The 20,366-nt window shown below is 39.1% G+C and overlaps 2 protein-coding genes across 3 annotated transcripts; one reads left to right on the forward strand and one right to left on the reverse strand.

Annotated features, from left to right (window-relative positions):
• Window positions 1–234: 234 nt before the first annotated feature.
• On the reverse strand, window positions 235–14,789 carry SLU7 (SLU7 homolog, splicing factor). Of its 2 annotated transcripts, none has more exons than XM_068959943.1 (16): window positions 14,622–14,789; window positions 14,190–14,364; window positions 13,415–13,568; window positions 13,037–13,117; window positions 12,311–12,475; window positions 10,686–10,751; window positions 8,954–9,001; window positions 8,313–8,444; window positions 7,958–8,055; window positions 6,410–6,477; window positions 6,078–6,217; window positions 4,952–5,113; window positions 4,404–4,508; window positions 4,152–4,226; window positions 3,786–3,890; window positions 235–2,871 (listed from the first exon to the last, which is right to left on the reverse strand). In XM_068959943.1, the coding sequence occupies exons 2-16, from the start codon at window positions 14,351–14,353 to the stop codon at window positions 2,692–2,694; spliced, it is 1,743 nt and encodes a 580-aa protein (XP_068816044.1). In that variant the 5' UTR covers window positions 14,354–14,364; window positions 14,622–14,789; the 3' UTR covers window positions 235–2,691. The 2 variants fall into 2 exon arrangements, with proteins under 2 accessions (XP_068816044.1, XP_068816045.1); XM_068959944.1 differs by having other exon boundaries at window positions 14,534–14,640.
• Window positions 14,705–18,241, forward strand: PTTG1 (PTTG1 regulator of sister chromatid separation, securin). The gene is made up of 7 exons (XM_068959945.1): window positions 14,705–14,923; window positions 15,032–15,094; window positions 15,608–15,710; window positions 16,011–16,189; window positions 16,587–16,680; window positions 17,556–17,705; window positions 18,084–18,241. The coding sequence occupies exons 3-7, from the start codon at window positions 15,629–15,631 to the stop codon at window positions 18,158–18,160; spliced, it is 582 nt and encodes a 193-aa protein (XP_068816046.1). The 5' UTR covers window positions 14,705–14,923; window positions 15,032–15,094; window positions 15,608–15,628; the 3' UTR covers window positions 18,161–18,241.
• Window positions 18,242–20,366: the final 2,125 nt, after the last annotated feature.

The raw sequence follows: 20,366 nt of genomic DNA on the forward strand, positions 1-20,366 counted from the left end.
TCCCTAACTGTTGAGACGGATCCAGAAGAAATCTATTCTGCATCACTCACAAGCTCAAAGCAGTGTCGAATAAAACATTACTAACCCCCTTCTCCCTGGAGCTGCCTTTCTGCTGTACCAGAGAGGAAACTGGCCCATCTTCCCTGTAGCCTCTCTTTCAGAAGGCAGGGCATGCCAAAAGTAAATTAGTCATATCCTGAAGTTTTGAAAAGAAAAGCATCCACGCAAGTGTGCTGTAAGATGGAATTCAGTATGTTTATTTGTAAAAAACGTATCTTCCTATAATGATTTTTTTGATCTGGCTTTTGAACTGACAGTTTAATAGCACAGAACATGCTCAATGGGCTTCTAAAATAAACATATCTTCAAATCTCCCAATTTTTCTCTTGCACAGAAGAAAAATAATCAACAGAGTTTAAATCTGAACTTACAGGCTGCCAAGATTGGAGTTATTTGTTCCTCATTCCAAATTGCTCTTTTCAGTGTAATTTCTGAATTGCCTCATTTACCCTAAAAAGAATTAAGCCTCTCGCTTCTTTTAGAAATGTATCCAAACAGCTCAAAGAACTGTTCAGATGGATTCCTTTGACATATCTTCTTCCCTCCAATTGAGCTTGTCACCAATTAACACAACAATTAGCATTTGCGTAGCTATAGGTACTGCTAGCTAGGACTTCAAATGTCACAGGCCTTAGAAGGGTAATAGTTCACAGTTAAAAATCAGCTAATTCAGAAAATCTTCTGAGGATAGTTTGCGTTCAGATCACAACAGAGGATTTCCAAAGTACTGTAAATAGTTAACCTAAAAACGTCCATCGTCACTGAGAATTTCACAGATAGTTTCAGACTAAAGCAAAATTTCTGTTGTCAGCATTTCTGTACACTAAATTAAATACACACTATCACAAGAAGGCAGCTTTAAAGTCATACATAAGACAAGTAAAGGTATGTTTCATGTATGTGATTACTTGTTGGAAAAGAGCAGCTTCCCCTTTGAAATTACCCGTAACCAAGAAAGGTCAAGAGATGAGCTGATGTGGAAACTTAAGAGTGAGACACTGGTAAAAGGGAAGGAAAATTGTGTTCCTAGTATTTCCCCCCCCTGATTCTCTAAATCCATGTTGTTTGTGAAAATATAAAAACAACATGTGCAAAAGCTGATTTTCACTATTTGAAGCTTTTTCCTTTCTGGCACTTAGTTATACTAACAATATCACTCCTAGATCTTTTATCACGCTAGTTGGTTATATTTTTGCAAGAGCTAAGAGGAGCTTAGCTAAGTTTTTAAATACACAAAGCATTACACTCAGATACACTTAGTATTTTTATAACAAAAATAATCACAGAAGACGCAGACCAGGAAAAAAATGTAATAAAAGGAAATTAGCTTTACAGATAGAAAGAGGTAAACATACTTTTTTTTTTTTTTTTGCTTCTGGTAACTTTAACTTCCTTCGCCATTTTCAAAATGGGAATTATAACCAGGTTACTCATTATAAGAAAGGATAGGATTACAGAATGGAGTTTTCTTTGTCCTATCGTTAATACAATTGCACTTAACATGGTTATAAGGCCATATTTAATAAAACACTTTAGGCTACAACAGAAGAAATTCTTAATTCTTCCACCTCTAAAGCCATGTCAATGGTGTCAAGTTTTTCATCCATTTCTTTAACTTTTAGTAGTTACAGTAGAAACTTCATAGTTTTAAAGGACTAGCATTGCCAAATATGTAGCAGATGCTGCATGACACTATCATAAGGTATTATAGCTTGACACTCAGCATTATACCACGTGACAGGATTTTGGAAGTTATAAGGGTAAGATGTATACTGTTAAACAGCAGAGAGAACACCAAAGAACTCAGACGTTTGCAGCTGAAATTTATATGTCAATATCTGCAGAAACACCACAGATAAGTGTAGCTTATCCAAAATGTCGGTGGTCTTATCATAGTGATGTCAGCACCACAGGAAGTGTGGAAGTATGGATGAAGAAACAGGTTTTTATTTCAACAGAAGTAGAATTTAAAAGCCTTGTAGAGTCAGCTTCTCCTAACCTCCTCATTCCAAAAACTGTATAGCATTTAAGGCCTTTATAATAATTTAACCAACACTGTACAAAGCAACATTTTACATTTCCAAAATAATTATTACAAAGTGATCAAGAAAAACTATTTTTCCTTTCAAAGCCATGTGACCGGCAAGTCTCTTTAGAAATAAAGGTTAGGCTTCAAAAGCTGTATCAAGTTTATTTTCAACAATTTTTGCTCTATATTAACAGTGACACCTGCTGACCATTTCTTTTGGTTAGTCAGTTCTACTGAACTTGTCATGTCTCCACGCAGATATTAGGTGGCCCATGGAATTTGGAACTCCAGCCACTATCAGATCCTTTCTCTTCCAGTAGAGAACTTACTGAGTGGGGGAATATATTATATGCATATACAAAAAAATATTTATTTGTATATATAGTGTGTGTGCATACACACACACACTCTCTAGAATTGCTGTACATATTGTACTGCTTATATCTGCTGTAAGAAGTTTTCACCAGCTTCTGTGGCACAAGAAAAGAAGCGCTCTCTGCCATTTCTGGCATCTATTACACACATGGAAGTTAAGCGAGCATCTAGAGACTTGTAAACAAGCATGAAAAAAGTCTTGTGTATTGGAATGATTTTCACCATGATTACTGCCCAAGAAAAGAGGCCATGGGATCATCAGGTCTCTGACGTTTCATTCTATAGGCTTCCATTTCCTCCTCTGTTGGCTCCCTGGTTTCATATACGCTGTTATATGGTCTCTTCCTCTCATCTAACTGCATGATTTCTTTAACATGGAGTAGACGAGCCTCTTCTGCATTTAATGCCTGAAGTGGAAGCAAAAAAACCCCCCAGACAATTAGTTTGTATTAGGTTCTAGTACAGAGAACAAGCAGAAAGCAGAATGGTGGGACTCAGCGATGCACATCTCTCGGGCCCATCTAACGGGCACGCTTCATCTAACGCTTATTTTTGAGCATTTAACTTAAAATGAGCTAAGGTGATATTTAGCAAACAAGATATTTTAATCCCCTTCCAGTTGCCAAAAATCAAGTAAGAAACTCCTAGGTTTCACCTAAAATGTAACTCTGTTCCAGAAAGTACAGAAGCAGACAAGCAAGCATGTGATTTTACTGTTTTTCAGTCAGGGTGCAATGTTAAAAAATGCTCTTTGAGCATACAAACTGTCCCATTTCTCAAACTACTTGCTATTCAAAAGAAGTCATATTTCTACTGTGTTTTGGTAGGAATAACGTTAGTTTAACACTCTGGATATCCAGAGGTAGGCTGCTGTGCTTGCGTAGGGTTCCATTCAGCAAGACGCTGTGGATGGATTTATTGCATCGACTGCGAGACTGAGCCCGAGTCTGGGATAGAAAGTGTTAAGTCAAGCTTTGCTCTCTCCATCTTTCCTCAATAGCCAAATCCCTGTGTTCTGCAATGCCTTTTATTATAGATCTACAGCTGTAACAGGGGCCTAGGAAGGATTCTAAATCGTCTGAACTTAAATCTTCTAAACTAAATACTTATTGCATGTTTGCCTGAGGTCAAAGCCTGCATCAACACAGTACATGCGAACCGAAATGGGGAATAACAGCTATGTACCCTAGAACATCTAACAGCATTTTTAATTTACTTCAACTCAAAAGTAGCAGAGAACATCCCACAGAATACAAGAACCATACTGCGGTTTTCATAAAACAGACATTGTTCGAAAATGCGTTTGAAGAGTATACTGCACCTTTTTAAGTTTTTCTTGTTTCTTTTTCTCTTCACCCTCACTATCGGAATTTGAGCTCTTCTTGTGTTTCTTCTTCTTCTTGTCTTTCTGTTTTTCTTGGTGGATCTGTAAAGTGGAAAACAGCTGCAGTTAAGACTCGATTAGCAAACATTAGTAACGCTTAAGGCATTAAACCCTAAGTGTTTATCAAAGCTATTTCAGAGCTTAGTTTTGAATAAAGAAGAGATGTTAATGATCTAATAATGCAGTCTGATAATTTTCAGATTCATTCATTCAAACTACACAATTTGGTAGTTACTTTTCTTCAGTATTTTAAGAGATGGAAACATATATGCATCTCCTCCCTTAGAAAGGGAAATGGCCTACCTCCATCAGAGTTTTGGGTTTTGTCAGGTGTTCTTCGTCCCTGGGTTGGTCTTCCGGTAAGCTTGCTTCAGTATTCTATACAACAGACAATAGGAAGGATACTCGTTTACAAAGCATATTTCAAAATGGAAGGACAAGTAAAATTTTAGCTTCATTTATAAAATTTTAGCTTCATTCATTACTATTTTTTAAGTAGTATATAGATAGATGCTTTATAGCTGTTCCCGAGTGACTAAATTAAGCAATACTTACAGCAATTTCTTTCCCAGCTTCTCCTGTACAGTAAGAGAACTTGACAAACGAGTGGCAGCACTTGTAACCCCACTTGCCTTCTTTCCAGTATGAACCCCAAATGCACTGCAAGAGGAAACACCATAGCAGTTACACCCATAAAGATACTCCCATGAAAGGCAAGCTGCAACTTATTGCTGAGGTTTTTTCCTGATAAGGAGTAACCTATTCAAACAATTCAGAAGGGGAAGTTATGCAATTTTACACTAGTCTCATGGGTACGGTTTCAAAAAGAGAAGAACAACAGCATAGGGACAACTCATATTCAAGGCAAGAGGAAACAGAGCAATGAATCCCATTCAGTTTCTTTAAAGATCTCCATTGTTAACTCCTCAAATTCACACTACACCTATGAGAAGTTAAAATTCCTGCTTAGTGGAAAAGCGAGCGTGCAACACTTCAAAAAGAAGTGATTTATTTACTGTTTTAATTATACTGCACTGTCCCTACACCTCAATACCTCTTAAAGGGAAGAAATTTAATTTTTTAAATTTAAATTAGGTGCTTACTGTGTGGTTGTTGATCTTTACATCCTCTTCATATTTAGAGCAAGCAATGGCTTTCTCTTGTCCTTTGATGACTGTTCCATGCCTAGAATACTCCACGTAATCTTCTGTTTGAGCTAACAATAATTCAGGGGGTGGGGCATCTAGATGTTCTTGTCCGCCATACTGTAATGCAAACAGAATGACATACACAGTTTTGCAGAGAAAAAAAAAAAATCTTATATGTAGTTAAGCATAAGTTTCAAAAACTTCACCTTGAGTGTCTTCTCTATCTAGGCTATATGACCTCCAGATCAAAACGCTACAGAAGAGAAGTGGGTGGAGACAGTTTAATCTCCAGCCAATAGCTAGGGACAGAAGCACATCTACTGCGGCCATAGATTTTTTTCTGTCTGAAGGATTGTAATAGTGCTATTCCTCACTGCAGAGATCTTTCAGACCAGGAAAAGTCTTCAGAGCAAAACCAAGATTGGTTTTCTGATTTTTGAATAACTGAGCAGTGCTTTCTTTATTTTTTTTTGGGGGGGGGGGGGGGGGGTCAACGTGAATGTTGAAAAGGTTAGAATCTGCATGGGTGATTTAGCTGTTATTCAGTTGTCCAAGAAACTGGTAACAAAATATAAAATAAATTTTTATTTAGAAGACTGCACCCAAAACCAGAGTCTGAAAATTCTGACTTTTGAAAGCTTTTCACACTTCTTAAGAGGAAAGAAATATTTAGAAATAGTTTTCAAAGACAGTCTTTAGAAAAGATGCTGCTTCTAAATAACATAAGTTTTTTTTAACCACTTTTATTATTTTTAAAATAAAATATCTAGATTCCCACTCCACCTACATACTGCTGTCAGATTTTTCAACAGAAAAATTCTGGCAGCTAAGAAAAGCCCTCCTGAGAATCCAGAGAAATCCTAGCAGATCTTCAAATACACTGTTCCTATATTACATAATTTACTGAATGCAATAGATTATAGACAGTTTATTATACATATGTACATACACATATATACATATATATCATAGAGCAGGTCAGAACAGCTGACATGTTTTGACATAGCATTACTAATGTCATTTGTTCCGTAAGACCAAAACTCAACAGAATCTTTCTTAAATAAAACCAAACGTCTATTACCTTCTCTAGAATGCTTTCTTTCTGCTGCGCCTTGAAATCTTCTTTTTTCACTTTGAAGGACTTATAAAGTAGCTCTAATTTTGTAGGGTCTGCTTGAAGATGAACTTCAGAGCCTTTGTCATAAGCCTCCCAAGCAAACACTGCGTACACAAGAGGTGTCACTCAATATTTACTCTAACTGACGTGTGTATTCAAATTATCACCTCTAGTTTTGTGATAATTTTTAAAAACCTGAATCTAAAATTACAAGGATTTTTTTCTCCTTTTCAAAAAAAAGCAGTATTGTTAACTTAAACATGTTTCATTCCCTTGGAAAAAAAAAACAAACTTACACTGAGTCTGTGCCATTGAAATAGTATCTCCAGTGTAACGGACAAAGTTGTCACCTGCATAACCAACTCTGCAGAAAAAAAACAATATGATATTTAGCATGCACGTAATGCATCATTTCCATACTTATGCCTTTTAAAACACACTCACAGAACACCAACAGGAAAGTAAAAACTCTCCTTTGTGCCCTGATAGTTAAGATGAAGGGAGAGGAAGCAGCATTCAACTCAGTATTTGAACTAAAAGTCTAAGCTCTCAAAGTCATAAAAGCATTAGATACCAACCCAGAACGCTTGATGCCTATGTTTATATGGATATGTTTTAAAATGCAGAATGGGAGCTCTGTCTGGGCATGGGATACCAAGCACCATGAAGCCAAGCTTCAACCTAATTGCACAATAAATACATATGAATGGCAAGTGATATTCTAGCACAGTGATTTTCAGGTTTTGGATTTGTAGATCCCTTCTCCCTCCCACCAGGTACTGTAGCGAGTTAAAGCCTGATAATAGCTTTGCTTTCTTCAGTTACCTTTTGCACATCCCTTTGAAATGACTCACAAAGAGTATATGAACCACAGGTTGAAAATCAAATACTGTTAACAGTCCAGTTTCCCCCTCTTTTCATCTCCACAAAAACCACTCTGAAAAATTCACGATCTGCAATGCTGTTGCAAAAACATGGATTCGACAAAGGTCAAATTATGACTCTAGAGAGAAGTGAAAGCTCCTGCATCCGAAATAAAATGGACTGACTGGCATTATTCTAGCTGGGGGCAAGGAGAGGTGGAAAGAGCCTTATTTGCCAGTATTTAACCACTGCCATTCTATTTTAGACAGCAAGCTAATCCAGTTACTGTACTCTGAATAAATGTTTCTAGTCACAGCTTGTCTACTCTGTATGTCTGCTGCACTACATGGGTCAAGGCTGGGTCACAGCTCAAGTGCTTGACTTGGGTTTTTAAGCAAGACAGTCTTGTGTGTAGCCAAAAGCCAGCTTAAGGCATTCTTTTTTAATCAAGTCGTCCATCTAAACAAAGCCAAAACTTTCAGATCTTTAGTACGCAGACCCCATTAATAGACGGGGAATGTTTGCTCCGGATTCAGGCATTTAGTTAGACACCACAGATACTCCACGCTAGGTATCCACTGCTGAATGCCTCTCAACAAGTAAGGGATGAAGTTTTAGATTCAGTTACTGAAATACTTTTCATAAACATCATTTTTGCTTATAGGTATCATCTCTAGATACAGTAGACTGTTCTTATCCTTGTTCCATACACACATCAGCACACCAAGTGGTGGTCCTCGTGTCCCTGAGGATCATTAAAATACTACTTTAAACACTAAAACAAAACAGAAAATGCTGGTAACAACAATTTTTTCATGTTTACCATACAGTATTACTGAAAGACTTTTCTATCCATAATGGACTAGGGATTCATTAATAAAGATACACAGCTATGCAAGGAAATACAAAATTACTAAAGTAATCTCATTTTTTAAATAGAGTTTTGTTGGATACTTGACCGTTTCTCTGTTTTAACTTACTCGTCTGGATTCTTGCCTGTATTGGCATATGGGTTCTCCCTCATTGCTCTTGTTTTGGGATCATAATAAGCAGAGTTTGGATCTAGATTCCTGAGGTACTAGGGGAAGAAAACAACATACAAGATATTTGATTAAAAATTTATGATTTTAATAGAACCAAAATTAGTACTGTAACCCCCAACTTAGACACTTTAAAATGGAAAAATCTGTGCAAGGGGATGACCTTTGAGAAATCATAACACGCGTAGCAGTAGAACTGAGAATACACCTTAATCTCTAAACACCAAATTCATTAATAATAGTGCAATTTTTGAAATATGTATATAAAAGATCAGTAATAGAACTCTATACTCACTTTTGCAATATCTTCACGAATACGTAAATTTCGAACTGTGATACGTCTTTTAGAGTCAAAGTTCTGTCCAGGCATATCAATGTCATCTGCATATTTATCTTCATCTTCATCTTCACTGTTATGATCTCTTTCCTGAGGAGAGAGAGAGGAAACTTCTAACTAAAACGAACATTCAGAGATAGGAAACTTCTACATAAAAATGAGCATTCACTCTAGAAACAAGAATCTGATTTTAGTGGTTTGATTAAAAATTCTGCAGACCCTGTAGTTAAAAGTTAGTATCATTTATTTGGGCTTAAGTATGCTAATCTATCATGCAGTTATATTCCACAGTTCAGAAATACCCTTGTTACTGTTATTTGCACTGTGGAAAGAGTTACAAAAACACAACTATGATGATGTTAAGACAACAGTTATATTGATCAAAATATACAACATGTTAAAAACTAGTTATTCTCTTGCACCTCTAAGGTTTGACAACACACAGGAGTTATTAGCTATGAAATCCAGCACCCTCTGCCCAAAAAAAAGGGCAGCATGAAGCCAGTATTGAAACTCTCCTGCCACCCCTGTTTCACTGCTTCACTAACTACAGATTTTTTTCTTCCCCCATGGTGTGATGCAGTGGATAATCATCTTACTGTCTGTGAATTTGGTTCCTCTTCTCCCCATTGGTGTCTCGGGGAGTTCTGCAGCAAACAAAAAGCACATCAGCAGAGAACACAAGATAATGGAGAGAAGGAAGAAGGCAGGGAGATAAAGAACAACCAAAGCAGAGCTTATTCCTATGGCCTAGACTTACTGGAAGCAAAAATACAGTAACTGGGTCACAAAACACACAAAGACCACTCCCATCTAAACGTTTTAAGACAGAGAGCTTGTAAGCGGATCTACTGCAGAAACATGTTGGAGACCTTTTTACTGTATTCCCAACTGAATTTCCAAGCCCTTGCAAGAGTGGTAAATTCCAGAACTATCACTACTATATAAAGTCTGTTATTCTAGTCTAAAACATTAATGTTCAAAAGCATAACTCATAGCACGTCAAAAAAATATGACTCAACTCTGAAACCCTCAAACCCCCCAAACTATACGTTAACAAATATATACGTGATATTTAATTAAGAATGATGGGAATACAGAGCATAAATCAGGAGCCATAACCTCATCTGGAGAAATATAGCCAAACTTTTCCTTTTTTTTTTGAATCTGTTTAGCCTCTAACGTGAGAATCCTTGGGGAAGTAAAGACTGAAACAAGAGTGCTGGTCTTCAAGGACTTCAGTTATGAGAAGAGGCACCAGTCTTGCTTCTCTGTTTATCAGAAATGGTTCTTTATGTTTCAAATATACTTTTCTTCTACCAGTTCTATTTTGTAAGGAATAAATATACGGAGGCTAAAAATCTTGCTCTATGGTGGCAAAAAGAATAAGAACCTTATCCACCTGGAAAGAAGTTCAGGCTTACTATGTATTTTGTGTTGGTTGGAGATTAAGTTTACTCTGCCATCTAGTGACAAAATGCAAGGTGACAACATATGGAAAATGGAGGCCCAATTGTACGTACTCTATTGGTTAGTGTGTTTTTTCTTACAGTATAATATTTTGATTAAGAAAACCCCTCAAAATACTTCTCACCAGTAATGATCTCTACTCCCCCTCGTTTTATAAACCTAGAAAATTATCACAAATACCTCTTAAATTAGAATTTTATATTAAAGATTATCAGAAGCCTTGACTAGATAATCCAAGAGGAGCTTGCAGAAGTTAGTGGAAGATGCAAACTCTGTGGAGTTGCAAGCAAGAAGCTTGCATATCCTCAGCCTTCAAATAACCAAAGACACTGCAAAGAGTGAATCAATAACTGAGGAAGATACAAGTTTGGTTCTAAGGAAAAGAAAATGCCTTCCTATTCCTATTTATATGAAGCATTAATCAAGCAACCCATAGTCACATAATGGTCATAACCACATTAGTCAGACATAACAATCTTTACATTAAAACTCTCATTTTAGTGCGTGAACAAAATTACTACATGGGAAATTATTTTTTTCTGACCCACAATTCCATATCATTCATTTTAGCAAGAAATACTAATTGCCAGAACTGAAGCAGGAAAGTCTTGCCTATGAGGGGAAAAACAAAGGCACTTTCATTTGAAAAAAGGTATTTTGCATTCACGTAAACAACACAGAGTATGGATGCATTACGAAGCACTGAAGCATTACTTCAATGCTTCAGGCAGGTCATGTTACTGAAGGGCACGGAAAGCAATAGGAAACTCAGTCTGCAGAGTAAGAGCATCAGAGAGCAAAAGCGACCTTTTTATCTTTATTCAGCCTAAACAAAAATGAATTAGGGTTTAGTTTCCTTACCACTTGCTCCAGCTTTCCTGATGCTAACTCCTCCTGAAGCTTCTGGGCTTTCAGCGTACGTTTGGCCTGCATATCATTAAAATGCACTTGTTTTAATACTTTCTTTCAATCCCAAGTGTGTAATAAGACTCATCACAAGCACCTCTTACGACCACTATCGTTTTAACAAGTATTAATTATTACAAAACGTGGGCTGCGAATTCTCTGGGTGCTTGTCAAAAAACAGCAGCCCAGCTTGCCTACCCTACTCTTACATTTACCATGTTATATTTTTTCAGATCAAGGAAAGGAAATGTGTATATACTAACCATTTTGCTGTTTCATATTATTCTGTTAAAGAGTTTATTAGAGACTACGCGGCTATACTATCCCTACGTACTTCCTAAAAATACTCCCTAACCATCAATTTTTAGATTAAGAAAAAGCTCAAAGCATTTCAATAGAGTTTAAGAACAAACATATTTTATTATTGTGTCCTTTTATGCTGAATCTAGTTAAGAACTTCAATGCTTGAGGTAGGTCATGATTTATACTGCAAGCATTTATGGTTCATCCAGGAAATACTGAAGTCTAAAGTGAGACTCTGAAGCAGCCACGTAGTGAAATTTTGTATGTTTGACATCACAGAACCATAGAATGGCTGAGACTGGAAAGGACCTCTGGAGATCCTCTAGTCCAACCACCCTGCTCAAAGCCGAGTCGGCTACAGCAGTTTGCTCAGGACCGTGTGCAGCTGGGTTTTGAATATCAACAAGGGTGGAGACTCCACAACCTCGCTGGGCAACTCATTCAAGTTCAATCACTCTTACAGTGAAAGCAAGCTTTTTCTTATGTTTAAATGGAATTTCTTGCCCTTCAGTTTCAACTCAGCGACTCCTGTCCTGTCCCTGGACGCCACTGAGAAGAGTCTGGCTCTGTCTTCTTAATATTCTCTCATCACACATTAATACACATATACAAAAATCACATCACTAACATCCAGAATACCTTCATCTAGCATTAGCTTTCCTGTGCACTATAGGGAAAAACTCAAATCCTCAGATCAGGCCCACAAAGGCACTTAGGTATCTAACTGCCTTTTGGAACAGGCCTACCATCCAGCCAAGGTGGTGAACTACTTTTTTAATATGAAGTTAACAGTATCCACATGGATTTGGTACATACAGCTAGAAAATTACTGCAACAGTTAGGTGCTGATCTGCACAGAGACATTTACAGTTAGTCCACTGCTCTATGATAGTAACAAAAGGGACTCACAAGTAACAAAAACACGAATGAAGTTTAAGAAATGAATATAGATGTTAGCTCTGATCATTATAGCCAGCCTATAAATTCCTTTCTGTAATTCAATCTTCATTTTGGGTAATGAATTCTAGGGCTGGCCTAGTAAAAGACAAACAATTTGAAGAGAGAACTCATTTATTGTGCAGACCCATTTTCAGTTGCCAGTTCTGATCTGAGTTCCCAGCTCAGTCTAAGTTGGTTATCAAACACAGACTCCATCTCTGTTTTTCATTATGAATACAGCACAAGATCTAGTATCAGAGCGCACAGAGCACACGTGCCTCCCCTTATCCCCAGCCAAACACAGAATTTTTCCCCAGTAAATTATAGCACCTACATACCAAGTCAACTTTGGAATATTCCTCTACAATCTTCATGTGCTCTTCTGGGTTATAACCATTCCAACGATCTCGTTTTCCATCATAATCAAACATCAGCTGAGGCTGCACATGTTCATCTGGTGCAATGTTCATGCCGGTGTATTTTGCTCCAACTTTCCTGGGTCTCTGAAAGAAAAAGAAATGGTTGGATCAGTTCATTAGACTGAAGTATATTATTCACTTTAAAAATATGGTATCAATTAAGCTGCTCTAAAGCTGATTTAATCCAGCACTAGAAACGAATCGTAAGTAAAAGTAAGTAGTTCATTTCTAGATTTTTATAGTAATGCAACTGTCTAAAACCTATCAATTTACTGCAGCCCCACATAACCCTATCTTCCACAGTTAAGAAAGGAATTAAATTACAATTCCTGGAAAGTGTTCTTAACTGACATGCAACCGAAAAGGTTAGCCTCAGCAGCACTTGAGTAAAAACGAATTAATGCAAAAAATTAAATGATAAACCTTTTCACCTATTATTGCAGCTCTTTTCATATACAGTTGATAGGCAACATCCTGAATGGTTTTTTTTTCCCCCCTACCTAAAGGTTACTTTAGAAATTTTCAAGCAACGCTTCAATATTTGAGAAACTAGTAACGTTCTTGTTATTTATAACCAGCTATTTTCCACTAGAGAAGAATTTGCATTGTTTTCAAAAACATTAAAACATCAAAGGTCAAATTTACCTCCATGCAGTCTTTCTTTTTGTGTGTCAATGCACCACAGTTCTCACAAGCTCCTTTACGATATTTCGTTGCTACAGCATGCTAAACAAAAACAACAAAAAACAGCATTGTACAAGCTTCCACCAAGATTCATAGACGCATTCCTAATAACTACCTCATTTTTTCAATGCAAGCAAAGTATTCATGCTCTCCACAAAGCCATAACACATCTCAGTTATCACTAAACACTGTGAAACGTCTGCTGAGGAAGAATTCCCGGCTCCTGTCGTCTTTAAAACATGTAACCAGAAAACACAGAAGATTATAGGAACCAACGTTTCTATTCTTCCTTTCTCACAGAATCAAATCTTATCTTTACAACCAAAATATTTTGCATACCTCTTGAACTCCTCGTTTGTACCAATCTCCAGAGGAGCTATACTGTTTCTGCTTCTCTGGCTGAGGTCTCTGGTGCTTTAGAGTGGGTCTTTTAGAAGGATCTATGTACCATGGCACTGAAGATATGTACTGAGGAATGTGAGGATTGATATCTCTGTAAAAGATATCACGTAATAAATACATGGCAGGGGAAAAGAATAGCAACTTAACCTAATGCATAACTCTCACCTTCAACTTCAGCGTTTTAGGGCTGATCGTAAAATAACCACCCAAGTTGTTACAATGCTTTCTAAGTTTGTATAATAAATAAAGACTTTTTTTGATGTTCTGTCTTTATAACAGAAGACTTATCTTATAACAAAAATAGTAATATCCCTTCTCATCACAGACAATAACAGGTGCAATAAGACGGTGAAGAGCCTTGCAGAAACCACAGAGAGAAGGAAAGAAATTGATAAGCTGCACAGTTAAGTTCCCCAGCACTACCTTTTGCTCTCTTTTAAAATACCACTTGTAAAGATCTGCACAGGGCAGGGCTTTTTAGCAGCATCCCAACAGATCAGACCAACGCTGAACATACGTTATTCTTTTGCAAAAACAAAAATCTATACATCTGAAGAAGGCTGGAACGTTAAAAGTAAATTCACGAAGTACAATAATTCAGTTCCGCGTTCACCTTTTGTGCTGTCCCTCACGATTTTGTAATCGCAATAAGCAAAATACCTAGTTTTAAACCCTATTACTTTAGAATGACCGTAGCTTTAATAAAACTTACTTTCCTTCTTCATCCACTTCCGCAGGCGCGTTTCCCAGTTTTCTCTGTTCTTCCAACTCCTTCTTTTTCCTCCAGTCTTCCCTTGTCATCTTCTTTGGTTCCTCCAGGCTAACATCACTTGATCCTCCCGAAGGAGTCGCGTTAATTACTGTCCCAGACGCCATTATATCTCTCTCTGTAACAAAAGATCAGTAAATGTGTTCATCCAGGCGCACCGAGCAGCACCTCGCCGGGGCCGGGCCGGGGCCCACCGCCCTGCGAGGGCCCGGGAACCTCCCCAGGCCCAAAGCGGCCGCCCGCAGAGAAAGGAGCCTGCCCAGCACGGTGACCCCTCCGCCCCCGACCTGCCACGGGGAGCTCGGTGCGGCAGCCCCGACTCGAGCAGCCCGAGCGGCCCTGACCGCCCCGCCAGCCTCCGCCTCCCTTGTTTACCGGCTCCGCTGCGCCACACCGCCACACCGCCGCGCCCCACAATGCCCCGCGCCCCGCCTCAGGCCCCGCCCCCAACGGAACTCGCGCCTGCTGGGGCGGGGCCAGGCAGTCACCACAGCAACGCCGCGCCGCCGCCGCCGCTGCGGCTGCCCGCGCCACGCCCTGCCCGCCCTGCCCGCCGCGCGCGCCCAGCGGCAGCCAATCGGCAGCCTGAGCGTTAGTCTAACGGGCCAATGGGAGGTGCGGCGGGGGTTTAAAAGTCGCCGGCAGGACGGACCCCTCTGTTGCGCCGCTCTTCAGAGGTGAGAGGGGTCGTGGTGGGCCGCCGCCGCCGCCGCGGTCGGCTTCCCCCCCCCCCTCCTCCTGAGGCCTTGCATGGCCTGAAACGCGCAACTTTCTCTCTGCTGTAGGTGCTGTTGTTCTGCTCCGTAGCACAGGTCTGTTGGCAGCGCTTGAGGGGGGCCTCTCCCTAGGTAAGTGCTGTTGGGCTGGGAAGGCAGGTTTTGCTTGGCTAAATCTGAGGCCTCTTCTTGGTGTGAGCAGGTGATGGCTCCTGGAGCCTGGCCAGAAGATGGCGTTGAGGTCTGTGGCTGTGAATTTTGCTTTGGCTTTGTGTTTAAGCTCTAAATTCCAAGTTTTACCTCAAGGCAGCTTTTTCTGGAGGCTTTTTTTCCTCCTTGAGTGGTGAATAGCCTGTCTGTCTAAGCAATGGAAGTGAGATCTGGTGAGCTTTTTCTTAGCTGTGCAGGGAGGTACTCTGGATTACCAGTGACACCTTGCTGCTTCCCTGAACTCATGCAAGTTGCACTGGGAATTTTGAGACTATCGTGTGCACTGATAAAGAAAATTATTCCCAAATGGAGAGAAGTATGTCTTGGCTGCTCCTCTAGGAAGCAGCCTGGGGCAACTGTAATGTAGCTTGTTAAAGTGTGCTATTGTAGCAGAGACAATAAAAACTGACTTCTTTCTACTCATGGGCTTCCCAGAGTGGTCTCATCAGCTTGAAGATGGCAACACTAATTTTCATTGATAAAGAGAATGGTGAAGTTGGTGCTACTAAGAATCAGTTAAGACGGCCTTCAGCATCTTGTGAGTATATGCTGCACTGAGTAAACTAATCAGAGGATGGAGTAAAGACCACAAAATTAAGGATTTGCTGTTTGCTGTTTTGGATGTTAGTACAGTTTTATTCTGCATACCTGTATCTAGCATATCAGTTAATATAAAAGTGAAAATAACTATGTGCTTTCATGGTAGAGAACACTTATGCTTTTAAGTTATAAGCAGAGAACAGTGCTTTTATGACACCTAGTTTTCCAACATATGCACATAGTGAAGCAAACTTTATGCTTGTTATAGAGCCAAAACTTACTTTTCCCCCCCCCCCAGCAAAAGTCTTATCTGAAAGAACACAAGTCCATACTCCACTTCCAAAAAAAAAGATCAGTACATCTCCAGCCACATCCCTCTCTGTCAGAAAGGCGCTTGGAAACGTGAACCGAACTCTAGCAGCAACAAGCAAGAAGGAGCAGTTGAAACAGAAGAATCAGCCTTGCACTGCAAAGAAGGTGAGTGCAGTACTTCTGCAGGAAAAATAACACAACTTATCTATGTAGGTACAGCTTGAGTAATATTCAAGGGCGGAGAAGTGACTCTGGAGAAGATATAGCCTGATTTCCTGTTTTGCTGACATCCTAAGTAGTAGGAGCTAATACTGGGAACCCAAATGTTCTAGTGTGGTGATCTGTTGCCCCTGTGTATAGTATATCATTACACTAACTCAGTTGAAGCATTTGCCCTTCTGCAGCTTATTTGCACTGAAGGTGTTAGAACTTAGGCATAACTGAGGACTATGTTGCAGGCATTCTGGTCTGTAGATCTATACATCACAGAAAAGCCCCTACTATAGGTCCTAAAAGGAGGAATTACAGTAGCTCAGATGAATAATGTGCCTCTTTCCTTAAGATTACTGAAAAGACTGCTGGATTAGAAAGCTGTGATGCAGTAGCTGAAGAAGCCTATCCAGAAATGGAAAATATGTTTCCCTATGATCCTCTAGGTAAGAAATTATTGATGGAGTTATCAGAATGAACAATCAGGCTCTTGTTTGAATCTTGATTTGTCTCAAGACTTTGGCCAAGCTATTGTGGCAACCAAACTGGCATTGCATTTCTGGCATCCTTCCTTAAACATAAGGATGCTCACTACTTAGGAGTACCCCCTCATTCTTGTTTGAATGTTTCTAACTGCAGTAGCTGCACTCAAGACACGTAGTCTTCTGAGGCCACTACTGTGGTGGCAGGAAGCTGGTTTCAAATACTAAGATATGGTCTCTTAACTTATTAAATGGCATCGAGAAGACAAGCGCTCAGAAGGTCTTAAGCAGTGCTGAAGTGTAGACTTTTCCTAAGTGTATACTTCAGATGGCAATATGTAACTGGAGAGACTCCTGCTGAAGTAGGAATCCTACTCCTGTAGTTGTATAGTAGAAATCTAAAATCTCTAAAGCTGTTCTTAGAATCTATGCAAACAACTTGCAGTGCTTTTTTAATCCTATATGCCCTCAAACCTCTAGTTTCTAGAAATAGTTTATGTGGAAGTATATAAAAGCTGTTATACTGGAGACTTCAGTGTTGTTGAAACATGTGTTGCTTGATGTAGTTGACTTGAACTGCTTTTCAGTCACCATACTAATGGCTCCTGGGTCATATTAGCAGTTTTGTTTTGCAGTCTACTTGTCTCTTGATTAAATATTAGTATATGGGCTTTTATGGACAGTTGATTGTAACTGCAAATAAGCACCCCATAAATGGACTATTAAATTGAGGTGCTTTGGACCTGGTCCTAATTAAACTTAGGAGGACTTGTTGCTTCCAAGGCTACTGTAAGTGTTGGTGTACACTGCTAGTAAACTACAGTGTTTTCTGTGAACAGACTTTGAGAGTTTTGATGTACCTGAAGAGCACCGACTAAGCCATCTGACACTGAGTGGTGTTCCCCTCATGATATTTGAAAGTACCTCTGACAGACTTGTAAACATGGCTCCTTCTCCTGTGAAGCTCCCCCAAATGTCATGGGAGCATGGTAAGTGGAGATGTGCATGAAGCTCAGTGTATGCAAGTGCTTATTAGTGGTTTGGGAGGGAAGCTATTGGGCTGTTGCAATAATGAAACTGTCATTGCTATCTAATACTACCAGAATAGGAGTCTGGTATCAAACAACTGTTGGCATGTAACTATGGTGATTTTTTTCCCTGCTGGCCAGCTCTCTTAGTACAGGTAGTCTGTCATGTTGTTGAGCAGTTAGTTGCAATGTATTGCTAACCAATCAGTTAAACTGGTTTATGCAATCCAACCATATCTGAGTCTTTCAAGAGACTTATGCAAATCTGTTAGGATCTAGTTTGTGTTCTAAAGTAAAATTCTGTTTCTTGAACTGACTTACTCTTTCTAACTCTTTCAGACTTGCTACAATCAACTGCTGATTTTCTTTCTACTCTGGATGAGATCATTGATATGCCACCTCTGAATGACCTTTAAAGCATGTTCTGAAACTTTTACTCAGTTAAAATTTCATGTAGTTTTGTATCTTTAATAAAGACTAGTTTAACTTGTATAATACTGGACTTGTCTATTTTCAGTAGACTCAACACACAGTCTGTAAGATGTGGTAGTAACAATGTTTTGAAAGGGAGCTTATTTTATAAGCTATTAAAGCAGAGCCTGGATCAGGTTTAAGCAGAACTATAGTTCATTGTTCTGAACTTCATCTGGGAGTCAGTGCCTGCTGATTAGACTGCATGGTTATGGTAGTTCAACAGGCCCTTCAGCCCTTCTAATGCTGTGCCTTCTATTGCTTCATCCTTTGTCCATCAAACATGCTAGGGTGTAAAACTAATATGTATGTTTTGTGGGAGGTGGGTGCCAGACATAATACTCTGGGCCTTTTACTTGAAGTTATGAACTGCTGAAGAAAATATGATCTAGGATGGTATATCTTAGATCCTCGTATGGCTTGATCAGACTAGAGGTCTGCAGCTGCATAATTGTCACTGCAATATGTGGCCCTCACTGCTTTTACTGTGTCCAGAACCAAGGCTAGCACAGAGTAATCCTGTCCATCAAGTTACAAGAGCAGCAGGTCTAAAAGTTGCTGTACAACACTGGATAAAAGTTGAGTTTAACTAACTTGGCTTTGCTTCATTGGGGTGGCAGATGATTCTGTCTTACCATGAGTTTTATGAAGCTTGTAAGTATGTGATACTTCTGAGCAACTGTTTAAACCAGTAGATATCAGAAGTTCTAGAAAGAAAGAAAAGCAGTATGACTACTTGCAGTGGTTGTATAAACTGATACATTGGAGACCAGGCTAAAAATTAATAGTAGATGAAGCTGCTTAATGCATATAGTTGAACTTCTGATCTCTTTTCACCCAATAAACCATTGGGTGCTTTTCTTTTAATTGGTAAGAAGTCTCAGAAGTAAAGTCCTTAGTGAAAGGAAGTCAGGAATCCTAGTTATTACTACCAATCAGCTGCAGTTACAGTTTTGTGGGAAAAAATTAAGTCAGCCTTTGCTGTGAGGTAAAAAGCTACTTTTCTATTTGCTAGGCAGTACTCTGATCTACTTGGATTACAGCTGTTTGAGCTGCATTCAGGTATGTGTTCATCTTTACCATGAATCTGAATTTACTGGGATGTGGTGTTTTCTGGGTATTCACTAAGATAAAGCCTTTATGCTCTTCCATAATGCAGCTGAGCTCTAGTAACCTATTTTACACTTAAGAGCAATTGCTTTGTCAATTTACCTTAATTTTGACTGGAAAATGAGGGATGAAATTCTTGATTTGCAGTTGTATTTCTGCTTGCATTTTATAATTAATGGTATGTAGTTTGGATTACTTGCTGCAAGGTTGAAGACCAAGGTAGGTTTTTAAGGAAGCAGTTTAAGGAAACCAGACTGGTGGCTTTAGAGACTATTATTGGCATCTTTCACTCTAGACCCCCTCTCCCCACTTCCTGTATGTAAACATTGGCTTGTTTCAAATAGGTGCTGCTCACTTCCACAGCAGTGCACAAATACTACAATGATTGCTGTAGTATGTGGGACCCTAGCAGTGATAGCCTTTGTGCTAATAATGTACAAACACCTCTTACCATTGAGCTGTATCCAAATAGCTTTCTACACAAAGCTGAATGAAAAGATGCACCATTATTCAGTGTTCGTGGCAATGGTTTCAGTGTCATCTACATGCTCTTAAGAGGTACGTGTAGGAGGAGGTGTGTCACAAATATCATGGATGCTAAGGTGGTTTTGTGTGGGTTTATAGGGTTATCTGAGAGCAGTCAAGGGAGAAAGGACAGGCATGTGTCTGAAAAATTACCAGAAACATCTGCTTTGGTCCATAGCTTTGACTTGACAAATGTTACTGGAAGCTGTCTTCCCCCCCTTCCTGCCCCATGGCTCTCCCTAATCTTCTGATGCATTTTAGTACAGTTTGCCTGGACTGGTATTCCTCAGTATCTCACTCAGTTTGGAAAATAATACAATTAAAAATATTAAACATCCTATTTGTGTTCTCAGCATTATAGCTGAAAGTACACTGGGCCAGTGTTTCCCATGTTTGTAATTAAATTGTTAGGCTCTGTATGCTACTCTTAATAGTATGTTGCTTTTTCATCTAGCTACCTTAAGGAATGGTATTGGTGCTCAACAGATGCAAAGATTTTGAGCAACCTCTGCCATT

The sequence above is a fragment of the Struthio camelus genome, chromosome 13 (genome assembly GCF_040807025.1).
Source record: "Struthio camelus isolate bStrCam1 chromosome 13, bStrCam1.hap1, whole genome shotgun sequence".
Lineage (NCBI taxonomy): Eukaryota > Metazoa > Chordata > Aves > Struthioniformes > Struthionidae > Struthio > Struthio camelus.